This window comes from Zonotrichia leucophrys, chromosome 3 (genome assembly GCF_028769735.1).
Source record: "Zonotrichia leucophrys gambelii isolate GWCS_2022_RI chromosome 3, RI_Zleu_2.0, whole genome shotgun sequence".
Lineage (NCBI taxonomy): Eukaryota > Metazoa > Chordata > Aves > Passeriformes > Passerellidae > Zonotrichia > Zonotrichia leucophrys.
This window is the reverse complement of record NC_088172.1, coordinates 45,457,475-45,479,550: the sequence shown is the minus strand read 5'-3', so window position 1 is coordinate 45,479,550 and position 22,076 is coordinate 45,457,475. Positions and strand designations below refer to the sequence as shown.

Sequence of the window (22,076 nt, the reverse complement as noted above, 5' to 3'; positions counted from 1 at the left end):
ACTAAATGCACTCTCCTGTTACAGAAGCATGCAACAGAAATGGCTCCTTTTGATTTCCAAATTGGCAAAATAGCATGAGATATATAGGACTACCCCAAGACATATGCAAGTGAAACTAGGGACAACCACCACTTTATATAACAGTACAGTTTGCTGTACACAGAAATATAAGACACTGTAGAAACTACCTTCAGAGCACATCTGTATCTGGAAGGCACCCTGAAACAGCTACTGTACATCAACTCCTCACTTTACAGTAAAAAATCTTTACAAAAACAAAACAAAAAACCCCCTCAAACCTAATCTAGGAGATGCTGAAATAAGGCATGCGAACAGCTGGTTTTCCTTATGCACTCAGCTCCGATCCCAGGCTGCACTCCTGCGCAGACAGATCCTGCAGTCTCTGCTGGCCTCTCCCGTCCCTAACAGGGCTGCTCTCGGATGTTCCTGCCTCTCACTGCCATCTCTTGGTCATTTCACTTTCATTTCTCAGAAGAAAGCTAAATCAGTAGTGCCAAACCCCAAAGAATCAAGGATGATTTTTACACACCTCTATCAACTACTTTAGCAGAAACACACACTAATACCAGCCTACTGTCTTAGAAGTCTAACTGCATCTTGAAAGTCTAACTTTTTAAGCTTAAATCTCAACCCACATGACATGCATTTACAATGATATGCAAAGGCATTTTCTGCTTGGTAACAGTCAGGAACTATCTCCATTCAAAAGCCCTGTTACAAAATGTGGCCTCCCTCATAAAAAGTTTTAAAATACAAAGTCTGGGCATTACCCTTAAGTGCTGGTACTATGGAAGCTCCAGATATACTATGTCCCAGAGGAAAGCACAGAGAGAATGCAGCATCCCTTCTGACACCCAACACAGCAGAATTCAACAGTACATACTCAGGCCTGTATATGGGCAGCCAGTAAACCAATCTTCCTCCCATCACCAGATGTTCTGCCCCAAACTTCAAGAGGTCAAAAAAGATGTCACTTAAATGGTAACTGGATGAAACGAAGAAGTGATTTTCTGTGCTGAACAAAAAACATACAAGTGTTAGCAAACAAGAGCACAAGTAAAACCTAAATTTTTAATAATAGCAATTAAAAAAAATATACCAAGCCACAAAAGCACTTTCTGAGCTTTGCAAAGCTACCTAAGACAATGCAGGAGTACAATTTCTACTATGAGGAATACAACTTCTCAAGTTCCCCCTGCTTCTTTGATTTCCACACATGCTAAAGATGAGTCTAAAGAACCACAGGTATGCTGGCAATAGTTATTTTGCACAGCATCTTTCTAAAGGAATTAAAGTCAGAAGGCAAGGCACTGGAGAAGCCATGGGACATCTCTGAGAAGAAAGGAGCAGTGGAAAATGCAAAAGAAAAAAGTTGAAGGTAAAATTACAGGTATTCCATTTTAGAGTGATTTCGCAGCCTGCAGGGACCAAAGAAAACTTTTCTGAAAATACATGCTAACGGTGGCTCAAAGAGGTGAGAAACAGGATTCAAAATCTGAACGTATGCAAAGGATGAGGGTAAACAAAACCAAGAAGGCTTCAGGAAGTGACACAGTGGTTTTGCAAAGAGAACAAAAAGGGTTTTTCCTCTTTAATTATAACTGCTACCATTTTTAAACTTCTGACAGCCAACCAAGATGTAACAAACATTCTAAAGCTGGAACTGGGTTTCCATTAAGACATTTACATTCTATAGCAGACAAGACAGCTTCCCTACCTTCTTTCAACTGATTTAACTGTTTCCTTTTGTGATCCCATTCTGCGAGGAGCTTCTCTGATACCATATGGTGCTAGACAAAGCACAAGCAAAATGCAGAGATGAGAACCTCACACTTTGTCCAAATAACACACAATTACACCAGACATACACAACAGTGCACAAACTGTGGCTTATGCAAGGTTAAAAAAATGGAAAGCTTTTATGAAGTGAAAGTCAGTAAGGGAAATTTCTTTAAGATCTGTTGAAAGTTTCTTGCTCTAAAAAGTATTTTTTTAACTGTTTCAAGGAAGTCCCTTCAACTGTAAGAGCTACACGTTTGCTACATGACAAAGGACAAATGCTGTGATTTTTCTTAAAAGATATTCCTTAGATTTCCAACATGTGACAAATAATCCCATCCTTTTTTGTTTGACAGACATGAATATGTCCCCTATAGCACTTAACTAACCTTTTTCAAAATGAAATTAAGTATATCAGAATTTCTTGCCAGCAACATTACACAAATGGTAATTCTCACATGTAAGAACCAGAGAAGGTTTTTTCTCAAACCTTTTTTGCACATTTCTAACAGCATAACGTAGTTACTTGTATGTTAATTTGTGAGACTTGTTTCAGCATCACAGAAGCACCAATGTAACCACTGCAGAAGTTTTAGAAATGGTTTCACACTCAGTTCTAAGTCCATATTAATATTCTACACAGTCTTGGTGTTGAACAGGCCAAATAAAAACTAGCAAGCAACCCACAAAGAAAAGTCACACTTCCTATTCCTAATGAATATGAGTGTGTCATTGTAAAAGCCAGCACTTGAGATCAGAAATTGCTGTATCAAGGTCTTCATTTATCCCCTTAGTTTCTTTTCCCTCTCTTACAAGACAAATAGTGTTTAGTAAATAAGTTTCTAAAAAAGCAGAGGATCCTTTCAAACTGCTCCTGCTTCCAGTAGCTAAGTGTATTGGAAACACATTAAAATTTCTCTTTGGAAGCATTACATTAAGCATTAACACAAGTCTCCCAAAGTCCATCAGAGATGCATGGCAGACTCCAATGTGCTGCCAACAGCAACACAGACCACCCTGGTAAGAAGTCTCTATGCATCAATAATGTGATGCTTTTACTGAAAGAGACTTCTTCAAAGGATGATTTTCAGCCACACTGATTTCTGCTGGTGAACATAACATGCTCTACATGGGAGAAAGTGTTATTGTCAGCTTTGTTACACATTAATAATTATCCTTAAAATAAATGCAGAGACATTGAATGCAGATCCAATTTCCACAGCGCTGCTCTCGACAATCATCTTCGGAAACATGGAAGCTGCAGGCTTGAGCACTGGCCCAGGCATTTCATCAATGTACACAGGCAGCAATGTTTCAGTCACTGTTATTGGGCAATGAAAGGCAGTAACAAACTCACGGTCTGTAATGATTGCATCAAACAACATCCCTGTTCTCCATACTGGCCTTGAAAAATCAGCAACCAGTGCATCGAGGTAGTATTTCTCTAAACCATACTGTCGGAGGTTTGCTCTGATATTTTCATCTGGCCCTCTCCATTTCTGGTTTTTTCTGCTTGCCTTGCCTGGGAGGGGAAGGGGAATGGAAAGGGTAAAAAAAAAAAGCATACTCAAGAAACTATTATATAAGAAGAGCTTTCATATACTCTACCATTTAAATTAAAGGAAAATAATCAAATGTCACCAAAAAAACCTGTCAAAATTTCACAAGTAGTAACGAAAATTGAAAATTCATGAGAAAATTTCTGCTGCACCATCTGCACAGAGTGCTAAAGAATACATTTACAAAAATGTTGGTTTGCAAGATGCTCTCTCCATCCACCAGTCACAACCCTGCCCACTAGGTCAAATATGATTTGCATATTTGCAGAGAACAATGAGATGAGGGTTCCTGGCTTAGGTTTTGAAGAGCTTCCCACATCAGGGGTTACAAGAGCACACAGCTGTGGTAATGATTATTTGAAACTTTGTTTTGGTCTTCATTATTCTTTTTCAAAAATATTTTCAGCTTAAAAGTAAGATAATATTTTAACTACCATACATGTAAATTGGTGAATAAAAACTAAGCATGACCAAATAAATCCTGCAAAGATTAATGCTGCTTTAAAATCCACTCACTATCATCTGCTACTATCAGTCTTCTTAAATTACAGGGGGTAAGATTTCAGTGGCTTCAAAATATGTAACATACCTAATCCATGGATTGTGTTGTAATCTATATCAGTACCACACACATATGCCCCAAAATGTGCTGAGGAGATCAGAAGGCCACCTAGACAGGGAAGAAAAAAGGCAAAATATAAACTTCTGTCATAAATGTCACCTGCATCAGGATTTTTTCCTCAGGAACTTCAGGAGCCTACAGCAGCAGCACACTAGACCCAAGGAAAAGAAAAACACCCAAAACAAACACCAAAAAAAGAAGTAGAACTTTCAACCATTTAGAATCACTATGTAATTATATCAGACATAATAACACTAAGTCCTTTGTCTGCTCTACATGATTTTCCTTATCTTGCTATGCCCTATGTCACTCCTCATCTCTGGAGATTGTTCAGGAGTTTTGTTTATGGCTTTTTTTATTTTAAGCAGTAAGATCCTTTAATCATTATATGAACCACAACTTTTGATTCTACTTTGCAAGGAGCAGAATTTCAAACTGTTGTCAAACAACTGGAAAAATCATCACCAAACAAATGGCAGTTCTACTGTGTCTGTTTTAAAAGTCAGTTTCTTTAACCGTGTCCAAAAATCAAACTTCTATAAGGTGGCTATTGCCATATTGTAAGAAACAATGGTCAAGAGCCTTACAAATGTAAATATCTCCAGTGTAAACATAAATATAAAAAACATTTCTGCAATAGTTTTCAAGTGTGAAAACTACACACAAATCATTTGTCCGTGAGTAGGCTGCCTGCTTTGTCAGTAGCACTTATTTTGTAATAAAACCAGTATTTTTAATTACTGCAATTGCAACATGCCTCCCTCATTAAAAAATAAAAGAACACCATACCAAAAGTGTGATTTCCCCTTGAAATTGACAACAGTTGAACAGCCCACAGAAAAGAATAAATGCCATTAACTCTTTAACAGCTTCCAAATGAAACAACAGACAGACTGCAGGGGATGGACAGATACCTGTGAGGCCAAGTCTTTATTAATTAAGAAACTTTGTGGCTACCAGAATGGTTTAGAACAGAACAGAACTGAGAACAAGGCTGTGAACCCCACTGATGTCAAGAGTCCTGCTAAATAAAGGGGATGACTGCTGCAGGATGAAGGGCTGACAATGTGTAAGCTGGCTGGGGGGGTGACACCAGTTCTTCCATTCACCAGGAGCATGGAAAGAGGCATCCCAGGTGGCTGCACTGTCCTGAGCACCAGCAAATCCCTAATGTGCCCTGTGTGCACCAGAGAATTCTGCACCATATGGTAATGAACTCTACCAAAACCAAAGGTGAGGAAGAACAAAAACACTTTTAATATTCCTCTGCTTTTTCTTGTGAAATGGATCAGGGAACAACAAGGTTACTCACCCCAAAGGAATCACCCATTTCCCTTCTTGGCTGCAATCCCTCAGAACACATGGGCAGTACATCCAGAGGGTCAAGACAAATTTAGCTAGCCCTGACCCCAAGTATGGCATACCACCCAGTCCTACAAAAAAAGTAAGAAGAGAGTCCTTTGCCCATCCAAGAATATTTTTAATTACAGGCAAAAAAAAAGAGAAGCTCGGAAATCATGAATTTACAGCTTTTAATAAATGGCAGCTTGTACTAGTTCAATTGTGTTCACGCAGAAGGTGCACAGACACTTACATGTCCTTACATAGCCAGCCCTTTGATCAGTATATGAAAGGGTTAATCAGGGAATCACTCCATCCCTGGAGACCTGTAGCAGAATGATGATGGCACAGAGCTCCATGCCTTTCTACCACACACTATTCTCCACCTCTTCAGCACAGACAAGGTCTGGTCCTCCAGGACATCAAAGAAAAACATCCTGTCATTTACAACTATGCAGCATCACAAATATCTTCCAAAAGAACAATCAACGAGATTAATGAGATAACCTGAACTGACTGTCTAGGAGGAAGCACAAAACAGTCAGGTAAAAGACCTGATTCATTCTTCTAGAAGCTTCCAGGCCTTCTTCTGCCCAATGCTGAGGAAAGAATATCTAAACATGGATGGAAGTTAAAAACAGAGTCTTGGCCATTCCAATTCTGCTTGACAATAAAAAGGGGAATCAAGTCTTCTAAAAGCCAGCCTGCTCAAAGAGCACTTTATATTCCAAGGAAAACTGCCAATTGTCCATAGTATAAGAATACTAACGTGAAAGATTTATGGTTTGGCTCATGCAGCAAAAACCAGTTTGTGTGCAACTAGCAAGAATCATTTTGCACGGCCATTCTGGTTTGGTCTTCTATTGGTTTATTACTGGTTTACTCTTCACTTTATCAGTGTAAAAAAACAGGCAGAAACACAGACAGGTAACAAAGGTGCACTAATAAAGAAATCTCAACTGCAGTTCTTCAAAATGCTCCTCAGATCCTGAATATATATTTTTCTAAACCCATCAGCTCAAAATTACTTTATCACTCTGAACTCCAAACCACTTCCCAGAAACTCCAGTGACAAGGCACCATAGTACTGACAAGCTCAAAATCTTCTGAAGGTCCTCAAGAGACAACCAAAATTCCTGGGGTTTACTCAAAAGGAGTAAGTGCAAAAGCCACTGTTATTTAGTAATAAATACACTCTACTGACAAATGGCATGCCACCCAGTATCTCCAGCATCCCCCTTAATCTCTACCCTTTATATTACAAATGTCTAACAAAAAAAATTATAATTGTAATTTAAACTACTAGGCAATTTGGGGAGGATTTTGTGTATGTTACCTTTCAAACTGAAACACAACATTTATCTTGAATTTCTATAGCTTTCTATATTTTTTATGTGATTTTTCTTCTTCTGTCTTTACTCTTCCTTTTTTTCTTCAATTTTCACTCCCAAGAGAAAGAATGGTCACAGAGACTTTATTTTGTGATTTAAGTTAGCAGATTTTATAAGACAAAAAGCCACAGATGCCAAAATGAAACCAACTGCCAAGAGGTAAATAGAGGGATTTCCTGAACCTTTCAAAGGAGAAGCACAACAAAGAGGAGAAAATCTCCTAAGATGATATTATGCATTAAAAAAATCAGGTCCTATAAGAATAAAATTTAAGATAAAAACACAGAGTTCACCAAACACTTCTGTTTCTGAAAATATCATATGCATGCTCTTTTTCTATGGCACAGAGAAGACACATACTAATAAGAATTTATCCTATCAGTGTAGTCTTCTCTCTCCCTAACTTCTCTGCAGAGATTTTTCTCCATCTTACCATTAATATAAGTATTTTTAAATTTATGCATTTCACATGTGGTCACCTTGACTAAAATTTAGCAAGTTGAGCATGAGTCAGCAGTGCCCTGGCAGCCAGGAGGGCCAAGCTGTCCTGGGGGGCATCAGGCACAGCATTGCAGCTGGGCAAGGGATGGTCCTGCTCTGCTATAAGCTGGGATGGCCTCACCTTGAGTGCTGGGGGCAGGTTTGGGTGCCACAATATAAAAAAGAGATTAAATTATAGAGAGTGTCCACAGGAGAGCAACAAAGAAGATGAGGGCCTTGAGGGGAAGATTTATGGGGAGCAGCTGAGGTCACTTTGTCTGTCCAGCCTGGAGAGGAGGAGACTGAGGGGAGACCTCAGTACAATTTACAGCCTCCTTGCTGGGGAAAGAGGAGGGGAAGGCACCAATCTCTTCCCTGCGGTGACCAGTGACAGGACCCAAAGGAATGGCCTGAAGCTCTATCTGGGAAGTTTTAGGTTGGATATTAAAAAATACCCAGAGGTGGTTGGGCACTGGAGTAGGCTCCCAAGGGAAGTGGTCACAGCCTGACAGAGTTCAAGAAACATTTGGACAATGCTCTCAGGCACATAGTGTGACTCTTGGGGATGGCTCTGTGCAGGGCCAGGAGCTGGACTCTGATGATCCTAATGGGTTCTCTTTAACTCAGGATACTCTACAATTTGATTCTAGGATTCTAGGACAGAAACACAGCCTTTGCTACATTTTGGAAGAAACTACTCTAGGTAGCTATTTCACATCCAGCTGAGTTTCCCTGAGGCAAAAAGTACTTCAGTGCCATGCACAGCAATACGTGGAGTAAAAGCTCCCCCTCCTGGCTAAGATAAGGAAAGCTCAGCTGGGAAAGGGTACCTTGTGTGAGCCATAATATCCTGACCACAGGCTTTGCACAACCAAGTGTTCCTCATGGAATGCTGCCATGACCTCACTATTGCTATGTTGCATTGTATGACCAGAAATGCCCTCAGCACTCCCCTAAAGAGCCAGCTCTAAAATGCTGCTTCTTAATGTCCCAAAAGTGACTGCAGCAAGTGCTTAGCCAAATTCCAATTCCTGGTCACTTTGATCTTAAGCAATCCATGAAACACATGGATTGGTGCTTAGGCCACGTGGTGTAAAACCCAACAATGAAGACAGACCTTTTAAAAGCGCAAAATAAACTGTTTACATCTCTGGAATTTGGCCTCCTTCCTCCAAAATCCCTTTCAGGTTAACAAACCTTAATTTTATAAACACCTTTTTGCCTTTGGTATCATCTCAAATATCTGTTGAGCACCAGAAGTCATGACACTAGGTAAAAGAGTAGTGCAAGCACAAACACAATATTCCAGTTCTTTCCACCAGCTTAAAAAAAAAAAAAAAAAATATATATATATATATATACCTGTTCCAACAAATGGATCATACACGATGTCATTGGGTTTTACTCTCCCATGGTTTGCCATGATGAAAGAGAGGCAGGCATCCATGCTTGTATTTCCAATAAAGTGTCTCTTCTTTACACTGTAGGATTCAATGAGTTCTCTTTGGCCATCTGCAATCTGTTGAAACATTTAAAATCCATGTCAGATCCTGGATACAAGACATAAACAGACACACTGACACACCTTCTTTAGTGACACCATCCAAAACCAGGTAACTTCACTTCATAACATATAACCTTGCTTTCTGAGGTCTGAAAATATGACAGGCTTCTTTCCAAGCAACAGACATCTTGGTTCAACACTGGGTAAATTTTTCAAGACACAGGTTAAAAATGTACAAACATTTTAGAGAGAAAATTCTTAATACGAAATTATAATTAGAATAACTTTGCTATTATTCTAAGCATCAGAAAAACAATTCCTGGCAATTCATAGTTAAAAGGATTTCAAAAATATGAGGATCAGACATGCACATTAAGACATGCATGCACACACAGGGATGCTTGAAGTCAGAATTTCTTTCTTCACTGGCATTTCTGTCCCACTCAAAATCCAAATTTAGAATAGCATTGACAGGTGAGAATTTGAGGGAAAAGCAAACAAAGACCAAATGCTCGCATTTTTACACCAGACTTCCAAAGTACATTGGAGAAGACCAAAGCAATCTGAAACAAAACACATTCAAACACTATCCAACACTATCCTTCCACCTCTCTCAGCATCAGTCTTACTGGGTTAACAAAATACACCTGCCTGTTTTTTCAGGTTGGCTTGCTCATTTTTAAACACTTCAGGAATTCAGCAGAGATGGGACAATGGGACAGCTGCAATGTTTCGCAGCATTACCACAACCCAGGGTGCTCTCACATCAATCACAGGCGTGGAGGATATTCACAGGCCCTAACAGATAGCTTGAATCTCTAACAGTGGCTGTTAACACAAGCTGCACAACCTCTGCAGTGGTTCTCCTTCCTTTCAGCTGCCCCTCACCCAGGACACTGCAAGCACATATTCCCACCAGTGGCTAGTGTCATTCTGGGAGATATCCTTTGAGGAACCACTTTTCCCTCACAGAAACATCAAAGACCAGATCAAATTTCCTCAGCATGTCCTAATAATGCAGCAGGTTTAGAGTGCACAAGGCCAGCAAGCAAGAACATTTGCAGCGAAGACCACAGATGGTTTTTGTGCTTGGTTCCTTCTGCACTGCCGGTGTTCCCTCGGGCAGGTGCCTGCCTGTGGGCTGGACTCACTGATGTCCAAAGCCTCAGAGATCAGTCTGCACCTTTCCAAGGAGGTGCCTGCCAGGATCACTTGAAGCACTTACAGAATGCTCCAGTGAGGCTGATGCCACTCAGCTGGGCCACAAGCCATCTACAGTTCTGTACATCTTTCTATGTGCTTGGAACAGGGGCTTTCAGCTACGGCCAGGTCCAAAAAATTGTAACACACCACCCCTGCTGTGCTGAGTCCTCTCAGGGGATGGCAAGACAAAGGTGTGTTTCCAGATACAACTTCATTTTTTTTCCACCTCCAAATTGCTCATTAAAGCCACTTTTTCCTAGTCACAGCAAGGACTTCCAAGACTTGCTTCAGAGTATTATGCAATGACAAATTCAGACAATGGTATTTTCTCCTTCTATTAAAGTCAAAACACTTTTTACATTTAAACTGAAGTAAGCTCTCCTGAAAATACAAGCTTGCAAGAACTGAAGCAAACGTGCTCACGCACCCATCTACCAAAATACAGATGAATGGGCTCTTCTGGAACATCATTTGGGTTCATTCCATAGTCTTCCAAAATCCAAAATACGTGTTCTGGATTCTTTAAATTCACTTTTCCTTTGAATGGTAGAAACTCAAGAGCCTATACAATAAAGAAAAACAGAGTCAAAAATAAACAGAGTCAATTGTTTTTAAATAGGTACCTTCCCCCTCAAGAAAAAACACCAAACAAACAAAAAAATCAGCAAAACCCTCACAATTTCACTTGTAAGAAATGGTATATTAGTACTAAAAGTTCAATTTCCACTGGTTTTTTTGAAATGCCTTTCTTCTAAACAAAAATATCTCAAATGATTAAGGTTTAGAAATTGGGAACCACAACACCTTTTATAATCTGAACAGAAAATTCAACTTCCAAGGAAATTAATGGTGCATATTAATTATGCCATTTTCAAGTGATAGAAACAACAATGATGATAAACAAGGGGATGTGAAATTTCAGTGATGTGCAGCTACAATTGTTTACATACTTAGCATTATTTCATGTACACAAAAACTGAACCAACAGGGAAAAATAGCTACTACTTATACAGATCATTTCAGTCTCTGAAATGAAGTATATTGAATAAATAGCTGCCAAAATAGAATGTGGAAGAGCAGAAATAAACAGTAATTCGGAAAAATGTCCTAAATGAAATACTGATATAGTTAGGAGGAGAGCACAAGTACAGATAAGAACAGGAGATCAGCACACAATCCACAGCTTGCAGCTGAAGTCACTTGTTCCACATTCTGCAACAATAAAACCCTAATAAAGAGCTCAAGTAACAGATTTTCCAAAAATTTAGAACCTAACTTGGCCATTTGAAACCTCTAGTTCTCAGCAGCAAGCTTTGGTTGCACACCAGCACATTGGGCTGAAATCAGCAGTGCTATTTGTTTGGCATTGTATATGCCTTAAACAGCCAGTTTATAGAGGGGGAGAAAAAAAGCTGTGAATTTTGAGAGAATGTTAATTCAGACACAAAAATCTCATTTAGACCTGATAAGATATAAGCCATAAATTTCCTTAAGATCTTGAAGAAACCTAAATACACTGATAGCATGGAATAAGAACAATATGAACAGACAAAACTAAATAAAGATTTCTTAACCATCTACTTACATCAATCTTTTTTATTTTCTGTGCTTGGGTCAGTGTTTTATTAAATGTATGAATATGTACTTTGTAAGTAGAGTCTGACTGTAGATATGGAAGCTGAAAAAAATAAAAGGCAAAGATATTTAATTAGTACAGATGCAGTGCTATTCAGTGGGCTTAAGGAACCATAGTATCCAGATTCTTTATTTTTATACCATCTTGTCTGTTGGATAGTTCTTCAAAGATGCATAGAGCTCCCCTGCAGATTTTCCATGGCCCCACAGTTCAAATATAGACCTGAAATTACGAAGTTTTTCAAGTCAGTCACACAGAGCAGGGAAAACGCCTTACAGATACTTATTCCTTTTAACCTACTTGGCCAGTGTATTTAGGCTTTAATTCATGGAGTATTAAAGTTGACATTTAATTCTAGACAAACGTTTTAGTTTTTGTCTGTAACAAGTATTTTTAATCACAGGCTGCTATTTCACTGATGCTCTTCTTTGTTTGGTAACATGCACCAAAACCTTCAGAGCTTTTCATATTCATTAGCAGTGCAATGGAGGTACTCCAGTGATCTTATTCTAAAACTAACACATCTCCCCACAATCACCTGTAGGACAGAAAAATAAGCCATGGGCTAGTTATGCTTTGTACATAGAGTTAGCATACATTAGCTGAGAGTGCACAGTGTGCAGAACATCTGAAACCTTTTTGTGTCACATTTTACTCCCCGAACTGCCTGCAGCTGCTTTTTGAAGTGCAGTGCTCCACTCTTTAGGCAAGAGTGGAGAGCCCAAGTCATTCTAGATAAAACTGAATAGCTTAGACATCAAGCACTTAACAGGGACTGTGCAACGTTCTGCAGAGGAGACCAAGCTCTGAAGAACACAGCACAGGCACCCCAAATTTAGTATGGTCAGAAGGACATTATACACCTGTGCTGCTTCTCATCCTGAACCATACTTCAAGGCCTCTCTCACGCAACTCACTGGAAATACCTGCATGTTATTCAGACACCTCTAAAAATGACCAGCTGGAACAATCACTCTCCAGCATATTGTTGTGCTCTTGAATTTCCTAGAAGGGACTCTGCTGCAGCAGTCAGGGCTGAAGGCTCAGATGAGGGAGGGTGACACAACCTTTCCCTTCCATGATTGTCAGTTTCCATGTATCACTGGTTTTATCTTTCAATTCCACACATATTTTAGAAAAAGCCACTAACTCAACATTATAGAAGGCACATAAAACATGAGTGACACTACAAGTGCTGTCTCTGGAGTGAAGAACACCATTTTGAGACCCTGAATTGATCATACACTGAGTAAAGAGGACAGACAGGGATGCTCCATAATCAGTCCTACAGGAGTCCTACAGGCTCCAGTAGCACCTTCTCACTTCTAGAGGGAATCGGAGACTATTTTATGACTCCATACAAAATTTTTATATTTGCCATATTAGAACAAAATTCCACTGCTTGTGTTATTATTTACAACATTTTTAATCTCTTACTTTGCACATACTGTCCGCTTCATTAGTCCCCTCGCCATCTCTTCTGAAGGAATATTGAGAATCCAAAAGGGAGACTGCAATCAAGAGAAGGTAAGTCATGCAAATACCTAGGATGTCACATGAATTACACAACGACACAGTTCTGTTCTATAAAAACAGAACATGCATACTGAAGATTAAAAAAATTAATAAAAAATACATCTGTTACCTTTAATCATACAGAGAACGTGGGGGTAAAAAAATTAATCTGAGACAAAACTGTTTACTCAGCTTGAATGTGTGAGAAATTTTGTTATGTATTTAATTTTCCCAACATTACTGACGTGGTAAAATATAATTTGCATTTCTCTTGATTATTCATCCACTAAAGATTGGAAATACCTCGTAACAGGTTTACTGTTTAGCAGCAACTAAATCCCAATAACATTCTCTGGCCAAGCACTGAGACAGAATCATATGGCTTCTTAACTGCACTCCTCCAGTGTCTCACTGATTTAGAGACCAACACCAACTCCAAACTGCTGCTGAGTGCTCTCAGCGTTTAGCTATTCTAAAACGCAAGGAGAGCCTCCCAGCAGGTGGCACTGCTTCTTTTCATGCTGGTAAGTGAAGACAACCTGAGGTGCATTTTGTGCATCTTTTTACTAAAGAGTTCTGTTTTGTGCATCTTTCAGTAAAGAGTTCTGACCCTTTATTGAAACTGAGAAGTCAGTTTTGGGAAGATTCCCGAATTTCCTAAGAAATTTCAATATTTATTCAGATACCTACAATTAACAAAAATACTTTAAAGAACATACTTGCAGACCATACACACACTCAAGTAAAATAGTTGGTCCTCACTTACATTTACACGAATTTCCTGCTCGCCACTGAATTGTCCGCCACAAAGGGAGAGCAATGATGTTATTTCCTAAAGTGAAAACATAAAGGTCAGGATTTAGAATCTTATAAAGAAGGAAAAGGGAAAAAAGAGAAAAGAGAAGAAGCAGCATGACACAAATTCTAATTCTAATAAGATAGTGGATAGGGCACACATTCACAAGTAAATTCAGATTGTACACACTGTTCATTAACTGAAAATTAAGACCTCCCTGCTATAAAAACAGTTTTCTCAAAATTCATTGGCAAATGTCAGGAAAATTTCAGTGATTAAACCCCACCATTTCATATATTCTCCTTCATCAGAATCTTTACTGTTCAATCTTACACTCTCACAACATTATCCACTCTCTTCTTGAAATATTTTTCTGACTAGTTCCCATAAAAGTGGTATTTCAGTAGTAACACTGACTCAGGGCCAGGATCAGTAGATCATCTGGCTAAAAAAATCTGTCCCTGCTTGTTCCATTAAGTTTTTGAAAATCAAGTTCCTTGCATTGCTCATCACAAAACCAAACAAGCCGAGCAGTCACCAAAATAAGGAGAAATGGTTCTGCTTCCTTCAGCAGCCGTATCACCAAGTGTCACCAAACCTTGGTGATAAAAAGAAAAACGTTCTGTGTTACACATGCATCATCTTCTTTTTACTTCATCCGACGACCTGGCCTAAAGAAAAATCAGGATGATCGCGAATGGAACTCAGGTTCCAGTCCCACAAAGCAAATAGGAAAGAGAACCTTAATGGCAAGAAGGAAAATAAAAACTTCAAGACACATTAAACATTTTGTAACATGTGACAGTCCAATCGACGAGGGAAGATCACCCTGTGAAGCGGACCATGGCACTGAGTCTTCCCCTGCACACGGCAGGGACGGTGACTCCACCAGCGCCCGGGCAGGGCATGGAGAGAGGCCCTGGCGTGTGCCCAGGGCAGCTCCAGCCGCTCCTGCACCCAGGGCACGCTGCCGGGAGCTGACGGATAACTTAACCTTCTAAATTAGTCACCAAAGCCAAGACTTGAAAGCATTTTTGTAACCTCAGCTTCCGCTTCTCTCATGGAGCCCCGGGTACTCTGCTGGCAACCTCTCCTAGCGCCAGAGGCTGTGGAAAAGCGAGCGGCAAGGAAAGTGCTGCCTTAAAGCCACCATGCGGAGGCTCCCCATGAGCCTGGGGCAGGAGGGAGAAGAGGGAGCCTGGGGGTCAGACGCGGGAAGGGGCGAGGGAAGGGGGGCCGGGTGCTGCGAGCCCCCGGCTCTCCCGGAGAGAGGGGACCCCGGCCAGGGTCCGGCTCCCCAGGCACACCCGGGCCCGCGCTGCCCGGGAGCGCCCCGAGGAGAGGAGAGGGGAGGGGAGGGCAGCGCCTCACTCGGCCCCTGTCTCGGTCTCGGCCCCCGTCCCGGTCCCAGCCCCGCGCGGCGCTCACCGGCAGGCGGAACTCGAGGTGCTCCTGCGCCAGCAGCAGCAAATAACGCCGTAGCGACGGGACCGCCAGCGCCATGTCCGGCCATCCCCCGCCTCCCGCATGCGCCGCCGGCAGGGAAGGGCGGGAGCGGCGGGAGGAGCCCGGGAAGGGGCGTGTGGCACAGAGACCCCCGCGGGCCCTGTAGCGCCCGGAGCGGGACACGGGGCTGTGCGAAGTCTTCAGGAATTAGTGCTCACTTCATCTCCTTCCCATCCTCCTGGTAGTTATATTTTGGGTGTGCTTTATCACGCACACCACGTGTTAGTGCAGCAGTGCCTGCGTGTGGTTTATAAATAACTCCGTGTACACTGGGGACACGCTCGCTCAGGGGTGTTTCACTGTCAGGGGCCCGCCGAGGCCTCTCCCGGCCACACTTAAGGATCTGGAGCATTAAATAACATTAAGAATTAACAGATGCCAAAGGAGTCGCATTCCTTTTTCCGTGGGAAGGAGGTCAGCGCCGGCGGCGTGGGTGTCGCAGCAGGTAGAGAAACACATTCCCAGGAAAGGGGCAGAGAGAGGTGTGACGGTCCGGCAGAGGGGCAAAAAGGGGTTTGTCTTGCGGGTTATGTTTTGTTTTAATATCTAGTCTTAATAATTGTAATCCCGTACTCACTGGTCTCGCTGTTGTGTTGATCTGAAAGGTTCGTCTTATCCAGATTTTGGTAAGCTGTTTATTAGGACCAGGCCAGCTCAGCACTGAACTCATGTTTTATGTGCTAAAGTTGTTGGACTTGTTTGGGGTTTTTTTTTTCATTTTTTTGGGTTTTTTTCTAGATAGCTAAGATTTTGCTCATAACCTGTGAGCACTGCACGGGACACCTTCTTGATGCATCTCCATAATCTCATCCTGCAGCTTCTCCAGCTATCCCTTCCTGCAGTAACCAAAACTGAAGTCACTATGAAGCTTTAGCCCTGATGATTGACAAGAAAGCCATCTAAAGCGACCTGGCACCTAAATGTGAGCTTTCCTAGAAGAGAAAGGGAAGAGGTACATGTGGGTCCGGCTTGTTCACCTCAGTAACTGAATGCTGAGACCCAGCAATAAACGCATTGCTGAACTGCTGACAAGCCCTGCGAACCTGAGATTGCTTATAAAATTTTGGAATTGCTGAGAGAGCTTCAGTGGAAAAAGTCTACTTTTATTTTTCCAATCTGTCTCACTTTAAATTTCTTAGCTGTATGGCTTTCATTTTAGAAACTCCTTAGAAGGGGTTGTTGGTATTATTTTTAAGCTTAATCTCTTTGAAACTGGCTTTTGCTTACTTTATCTGCACTGCTTTACCTTCGGGGCATTGCTGCCTGTTCTCTCAAGGTGAATACCTATTTTTCACTGATACTGTTTCCTACAGAAGGCTTCAACAAAAACCTTCAAAAGTGGTTTTTTCCTTGCTTTTGACTTGAGGATCCATGCATAATCTCTGGCAGTGCATACATGTTGCTCTACTTAGTTTGAAAGTGAATGTACATTACTAAGATTTACAGAGTATTTGATTCTCACATAAAAACAAAATGCTTTTCAGATGCTGTGTTTGGAAAAAGAACGTACATTCCTGTAAGCCAGCAAGGAGAATCAAGCAGTTTGTTAGTGTGGATGTGGGGAGTCATAAAAACATTACAAACCTCTTAACTCTTCTAGGGAGGGAAAGAAATAGAATTTACACTTTTTAGCCTTCAGGGGAATTTTATATACACAAAGTGTAATTACTCAACTTGAAATTTATCCAGGAAGCTAGAATGAACCATCTTCCTCTCACAAAAAAATATGTAATAAAAAATGGTAATATACAACAATCATGAGTTTCAATTTAAAAGTGAGACCATGAATGAAAAGCCATTATTTCATGTGTGCTGTTCCTTATTATTCCCAATTCCCTTCTCTGGTGATTGTGTTGCCACTCTGTGCTCACCTCAGGCACTCTTCTAGACCCAGAGGCAACACAAGTGTTTTTTGATTGACCTGGAGGTTCTGCTGGGGAATTTTAGGAGTCCTGTCCCTGCCCATGGGTTCACTTGCAACAGCACCAACATATGCACGTGGGCAAATGCCCATGAAAACTTATTTTTAAAACAACAATAGTTTCAAAATACAGAAATACTCAATCTATAGTTCAGCTGTTAAACTGTTCAGAATTTGCATTTCTGTCTATTAAAATCCAGCACTGATCCTGTGTTTTAACTTCAAATGTCGGTGGAAGTATCAGCTCTACTCATGTGCTACCTGGAAACTCCGGCTTGCGTATTCCGACAGGTGAACGATACGACCCAGCAAAGACATGGCTGTAGCACAGTCAGATCTCGGTGGGGATTTAAAGCTTGTCTCTAATTCTCGCAATGCCCGCGTCCCGCAGAGCCGGTGCGTGCCGCAGGCGCACGGAATGCCGCAGGTGGCGGGCAGCCCGCCGCGCCCCGGGAGCGGAGAGGCGCTCGCTGCTCCTCGCCCTGCCCTGCCCGCGGGCTGACGCCGGTGGCCATGGCCCCGCAGCACGGCCTTTTAAGGGAGAACAATCTATTCTGCCTTTGTCTTCCGCACTAAATAGGGTGTTGCGGACACAGACGCACTCGCTAACTGCACTTTTACTTCTCCTTGCAGTGCCCGATGAGGAAAATCCCCTCGCTCCCACCATGTATTGGCGTTTCGGCTCCAGATAATATTTTATGTGCATTATAACTAGCGCAGCCTGAGGGAACCTTGTCGGCACGGCGTGAATTCGTCCACCTTTACTCAGCCTTCAGGCGGAGAGCGGCTTCCCACCCCTGTGCATGGGTTGGTGCTGCCGCTCGGGAATGGTTTGCTCTCTCCGCGGCTCAGCCAGCACTGCATCAGATTGTTTGGGAAGTCAGCGGCGCTGCCGGGTACCAGGATAAAGTTCTTGGACAGGCGTCATTGCAAGAGGAGTGAGTACTGCACTGGGTGTTGCACGGAGGCTGCGGGGTTTGTTCGGTAACTGCGGGATCGGTGGAGCACCGTGTAATCTTGTAATTTACTGCCCTGTGTTCTTAAATTACTTCTGAATTTCACCTGAATCACTTTTACTTTCTTCATTGCTGTAGAATTATGAGTGGACTTAAAATCTTCAGATATTTAGCCTCTTTTTCAGCAGCCTTGCCTCTCACTCAGGCAAAACTCTTCTAAAAAAGATCAGGCTGATTTGTTGTTTTTCCTTCATAGCTGACAGTACACACAGGAACCACAGTTACAGCCCGTCACTGATTCCTTTCCTGCTTGAGTGCCATAAAACATTTTCAGAAATGGAAGGAGAAAAAGAGCAAAGTGCTAAAGCTACCAGTGCAGTGGGTGACCTGAGGAAAAGTTGGCAGACCTGGGCAGAGGATCACATTGAGTATCAGAGGAAGAATCCGTTCAGCAGCGATGACAGGCTTGCGTCTGGACCGGCGCACACTCACAGAGGAGATCCCACCTACGGGAGACCCCCGGAAGGCTCTCGGACAGAGCAGAGAGGGAGAGATGCTCACTCACATGTGGGTAGGGAAGTAGAAGAGCTGTGCTCGATCATCAGAAGAACTGGAAAGGTGGGAGAAGATGGACACGTGACAGTGACATTCGGGCAGCTGTTTGAAACATACGTGACTATTTCCAATAAAGTAGTGGGAATCTTGTTAAGAGCCAGAAAACACGGTCTGGTGCATTTTGAAGGTGAAATGCTTTGGCAAGGAAAAGATGATGATGTGGTCATCACTTTACTACAATAAGGCTTTGTCCTGGAATGAACTTTGCTGCACGGTTGCATTTGGAAAAACCTAACTAGATACCATCTTCACAGGTTTTGGTTACAGAATTTCAACTCAGCTACCTACTGGGACACAAGCAGGAGAGGAAATGGGTGAGAAGGGTATTTTTGTAAAAATGGTAAGAGATTTGGATGGAAATCACAGATTACAAGGTACTCCATCACATTGGCATTGGACTGTCCTTATTATCATCTACTAGCAAGTATATGAGAGTTCTTCAAATAACTGTGCTGGCCTACTGCTTTTAGGTTACTGAAAGTATAAATTACTAACTTGCTTTCCTACACTACTGTTTCCTACAGGTTGTGAAATACTTACTGTGTGGGAGGATGGGATTTGTAAAACGTGGAATTGAAAACTCTTGTGGGAATTCATATACTTCTTCAAACAAAGAGCCTGGTATATATAGCAAAGTTTTAGGTTCAATCTTGCATGGTTAAACTGAATAAATGGAAGTTATTTTCATGAAGTAGATAGAAATTCCCAAGCTTACAAAAATATCACAGCAAGGATACTTGATGGTTCCTAAATTAGTTGCATCTTGCTTGGATTTTGGACAGCTGCACTGGTTCTGGTCTAATCTTACAATCATATCTTCTCTAAACCTTCTGTGTCTCTTGCTCTTTTTGTTTTCTATCTCACACCATTTTTTTCCTGTTCTTCTAACGCTTCAGAAGAAGTCCACAAAGCTCTGCAGCCTTTTCAGTGAATTCAGCTATACCCCTTCAGAGAAGGTAGGGTGCCACAATGAAAGATGCAAAAGTCAGCAGAAACTCTGTATTTGGGCATCTGTGCATTCATAAGGAAAAAAAAAAGCTCTTCTTTCACCAAAATGTAGCAATGTTTTTTACAAGAGGAGAGTAGAGATACTGTAGTACCAAATGCATAAATGAAAGTATAGCAGCAGTCCCACAGCTCATTTAACTGCTTTCAGAGCACAGTTCTGAGCTCTTCAGAAAGAAAAATAAAGGATTGGTTATATAACATAGTTGTAATAGTGCTATGAAAAACAATCAGCTGTATTTACAATCGTTACCACTAATAAAACCGTATCATTAGAAATCTAAAGTAATATTTTTACCAGTGCAAATAGAAGCTTCTGTGTGGTGTTAACTACACTACTTGATGGGTCTTTAGATACTGTTCTTGCATCAAAAGAATATTAAAATTTAATATAAATTAGGAACTTGGTAAAAGTGATGTGTAATTTTATGCTATTTATATAAAAGAACTTCTATTGCAAAAAGCCTAAAAGAATGGGGTTTTGTTTTGATGTTTTCATCCAGTGGGGATTTGCACCAAACTAAGTCTTTGGCTGAGGATTTCATTCTTTTCCTCCCTCCTTTTTTCTTTTTCTGGTGAAAGGACAATGAAAAGAGGGGAAAAAAAAGGGAATAAATTAATGTGCTGAAATAAGTGTATCTGGGGAACAGGGCAGTCAGATGCAGGTAGAGAATGGATTTTAATCACCACATAATTTTACCACACTGGAAAGGGGGAATATGTGCTGCACCAGGCACTGTTGGTGTGCTCCCTTAGCTTTCAAACCTACTGCTTCTTTCTAAACAGATCTACACCTTGCAGCTGAAAAAGTAGATGTAGTTTGTTAGCTTAACATACTTAAAATGTTCTTTTTGAAAAAGCATTTCTTGCCAAATGACATGAGCACAACCTCATTTTTCCGCTCCTATTAGAGGAAGTCTTTACATGCATTCAGATTTCAACGCAAATTAAACATTTTATAGTGCAGCTGTGGAATGAGTTTTGTTTAATTCTAACAATTCTGAAATCCACTCAGTTCTGCTGTAGTGTTAGTTCACAACTTGCAGGAAGCAGCATCAGGCACTTCAAGTGTCATCAGCTGATTAATGGGATGCGATAAGGAAAAATAATACATTGCTGGACATTGTACAAATAATTCATTAGAAGACACACATGTGAGGCAGTATGTAGCCTGAGCACCGTAAGATGCAAGTCCAGCTCACATAAATTTACTACATTTTAATTAAGGCTGGCTCAAATAGTTAAACAGCAATCTAGGCTGTCACTGCCATGTAAGTGGTAGATGCTTGAGCACATCTACAAGCACTTTTTAAGAACACCTCTGATCAAAACAGAAGCAGAGCAAACCCTTAATGACATGGTTTTACCTAGTTTGTAAGCGACTAAAAAAAGCTTGCTCTATTATTATATTTTTAGTAGAACCAAGGATTACTACATAACAAAACTATTATTTATAGAGGGATTTTTTTAAACAATTACACAGCCAACCTGCCAGCTTTAGATGAGCATTCTGGAAAACGTGACTGAAATCTTTCTGTGTGCCCATGCAATGATTATAAACACTGAGCTGCCAAACTGGCTCAGCACACAGGTTGACAAATCCAGTCTTGTGCTTCCAGCAACAGCATTTCAAAAAAAGACTGAAAGATAGAAAGACTAAAAGATAGATAATAGAACTGGTCAGCTTGCCCACTGGTACATTCTAGAATAAAAAATTACTCCTGAAGCCTGTTTAGTCATGAATGTATTATATCTAATCCACATGACTCAGTTCAGCTACAAGTTTTACAAAATTATGCTTCATCTGTGATTAAATAAACATCTACAGATGAAATAGGAATTTAAACTTTTCAACATGGCAACTTGGTTTTTTTTCAGCAGACTCCCATTAGAGTAAATGGAACAGAATTTATTAAATTGTTTTTGCAAAAATTGTAGCATGTAAGGGGTTTTAGTATTAGAGAGTATTTGGAGTAGTACGTAAACCCCAACCTTTTTAAAAGGTGTTCTTGCCCTAATAAGCATCTTTTAGCTGTTTAAATCTCTCCTAAACTTCACTTTGTGACAGATTACCTCAGTGGTCTTTGCCCTCCTTCCACCTGAAGTCTGTAAACTCTGCATCTGTTTTGGACTGTATATCATATACAAGACTATCTGTGGTTTGTTTTGTCAAACACTGAAGGCACTGTCACCATTTCAATAAATGTTGCACATTAGTTTGAAATT

The 22,076-nt window shown here is 41.0% G+C and overlaps 1 protein-coding gene and 1 long non-coding RNA gene across 3 annotated transcripts in view; one reads left to right on the top strand and one right to left on the bottom strand.

The window, feature by feature from the left end:
- The window catches only part of TRMT11 (tRNA methyltransferase 11 homolog), a 26,057-nt gene extending 8,297 nt beyond the window's left edge, over window positions 1–17,760 (bottom strand). The window contains exons 1-11 of one of the 2 annotated variants that reach the window (XM_064708003.1): window positions 17,536–17,760; window positions 13,818–13,883; window positions 12,974–13,047; window positions 11,677–11,758; window positions 11,486–11,578; window positions 10,328–10,462; window positions 8,556–8,712; window positions 3,949–4,029; window positions 3,158–3,322; window positions 1,739–1,811; window positions 905–1,036 (exon numbers count right to left, since the gene is read on the bottom strand). In XM_064708003.1, the coding sequence (XP_064564073.1) occupies window positions 905–1,036; window positions 1,739–1,811; window positions 3,158–3,322; window positions 3,949–4,029; window positions 8,556–8,712; window positions 10,328–10,462; window positions 11,486–11,578; window positions 11,677–11,758; window positions 12,974–13,047; window positions 13,818–13,883; window positions 17,536–17,592 (1,115 nt within the window). In that variant the 5' untranslated portion in view covers window positions 17,593–17,760. Of the gene's footprint in view, window positions 1–904; window positions 1,037–1,738; window positions 1,812–3,157; window positions 3,323–3,948; window positions 4,030–8,555; window positions 8,713–10,327; window positions 10,463–11,485; window positions 11,579–11,676; window positions 11,759–12,973; window positions 13,048–13,817; window positions 13,884–15,275; window positions 15,510–17,535 lie in introns of those variants that run through there. The other variant, XM_064708002.1, reaches the window with a different exon arrangement.
- On the top strand, window positions 15,369–22,076 carry LOC135445499 (uncharacterized). The gene is made up of 4 exons (XR_010439543.1): window positions 15,369–15,798; window positions 16,171–16,275; window positions 17,908–18,212; window positions 18,487–22,076. It is a non-coding gene; the product is annotated as an uncharacterized LOC135445499 (long non-coding RNA).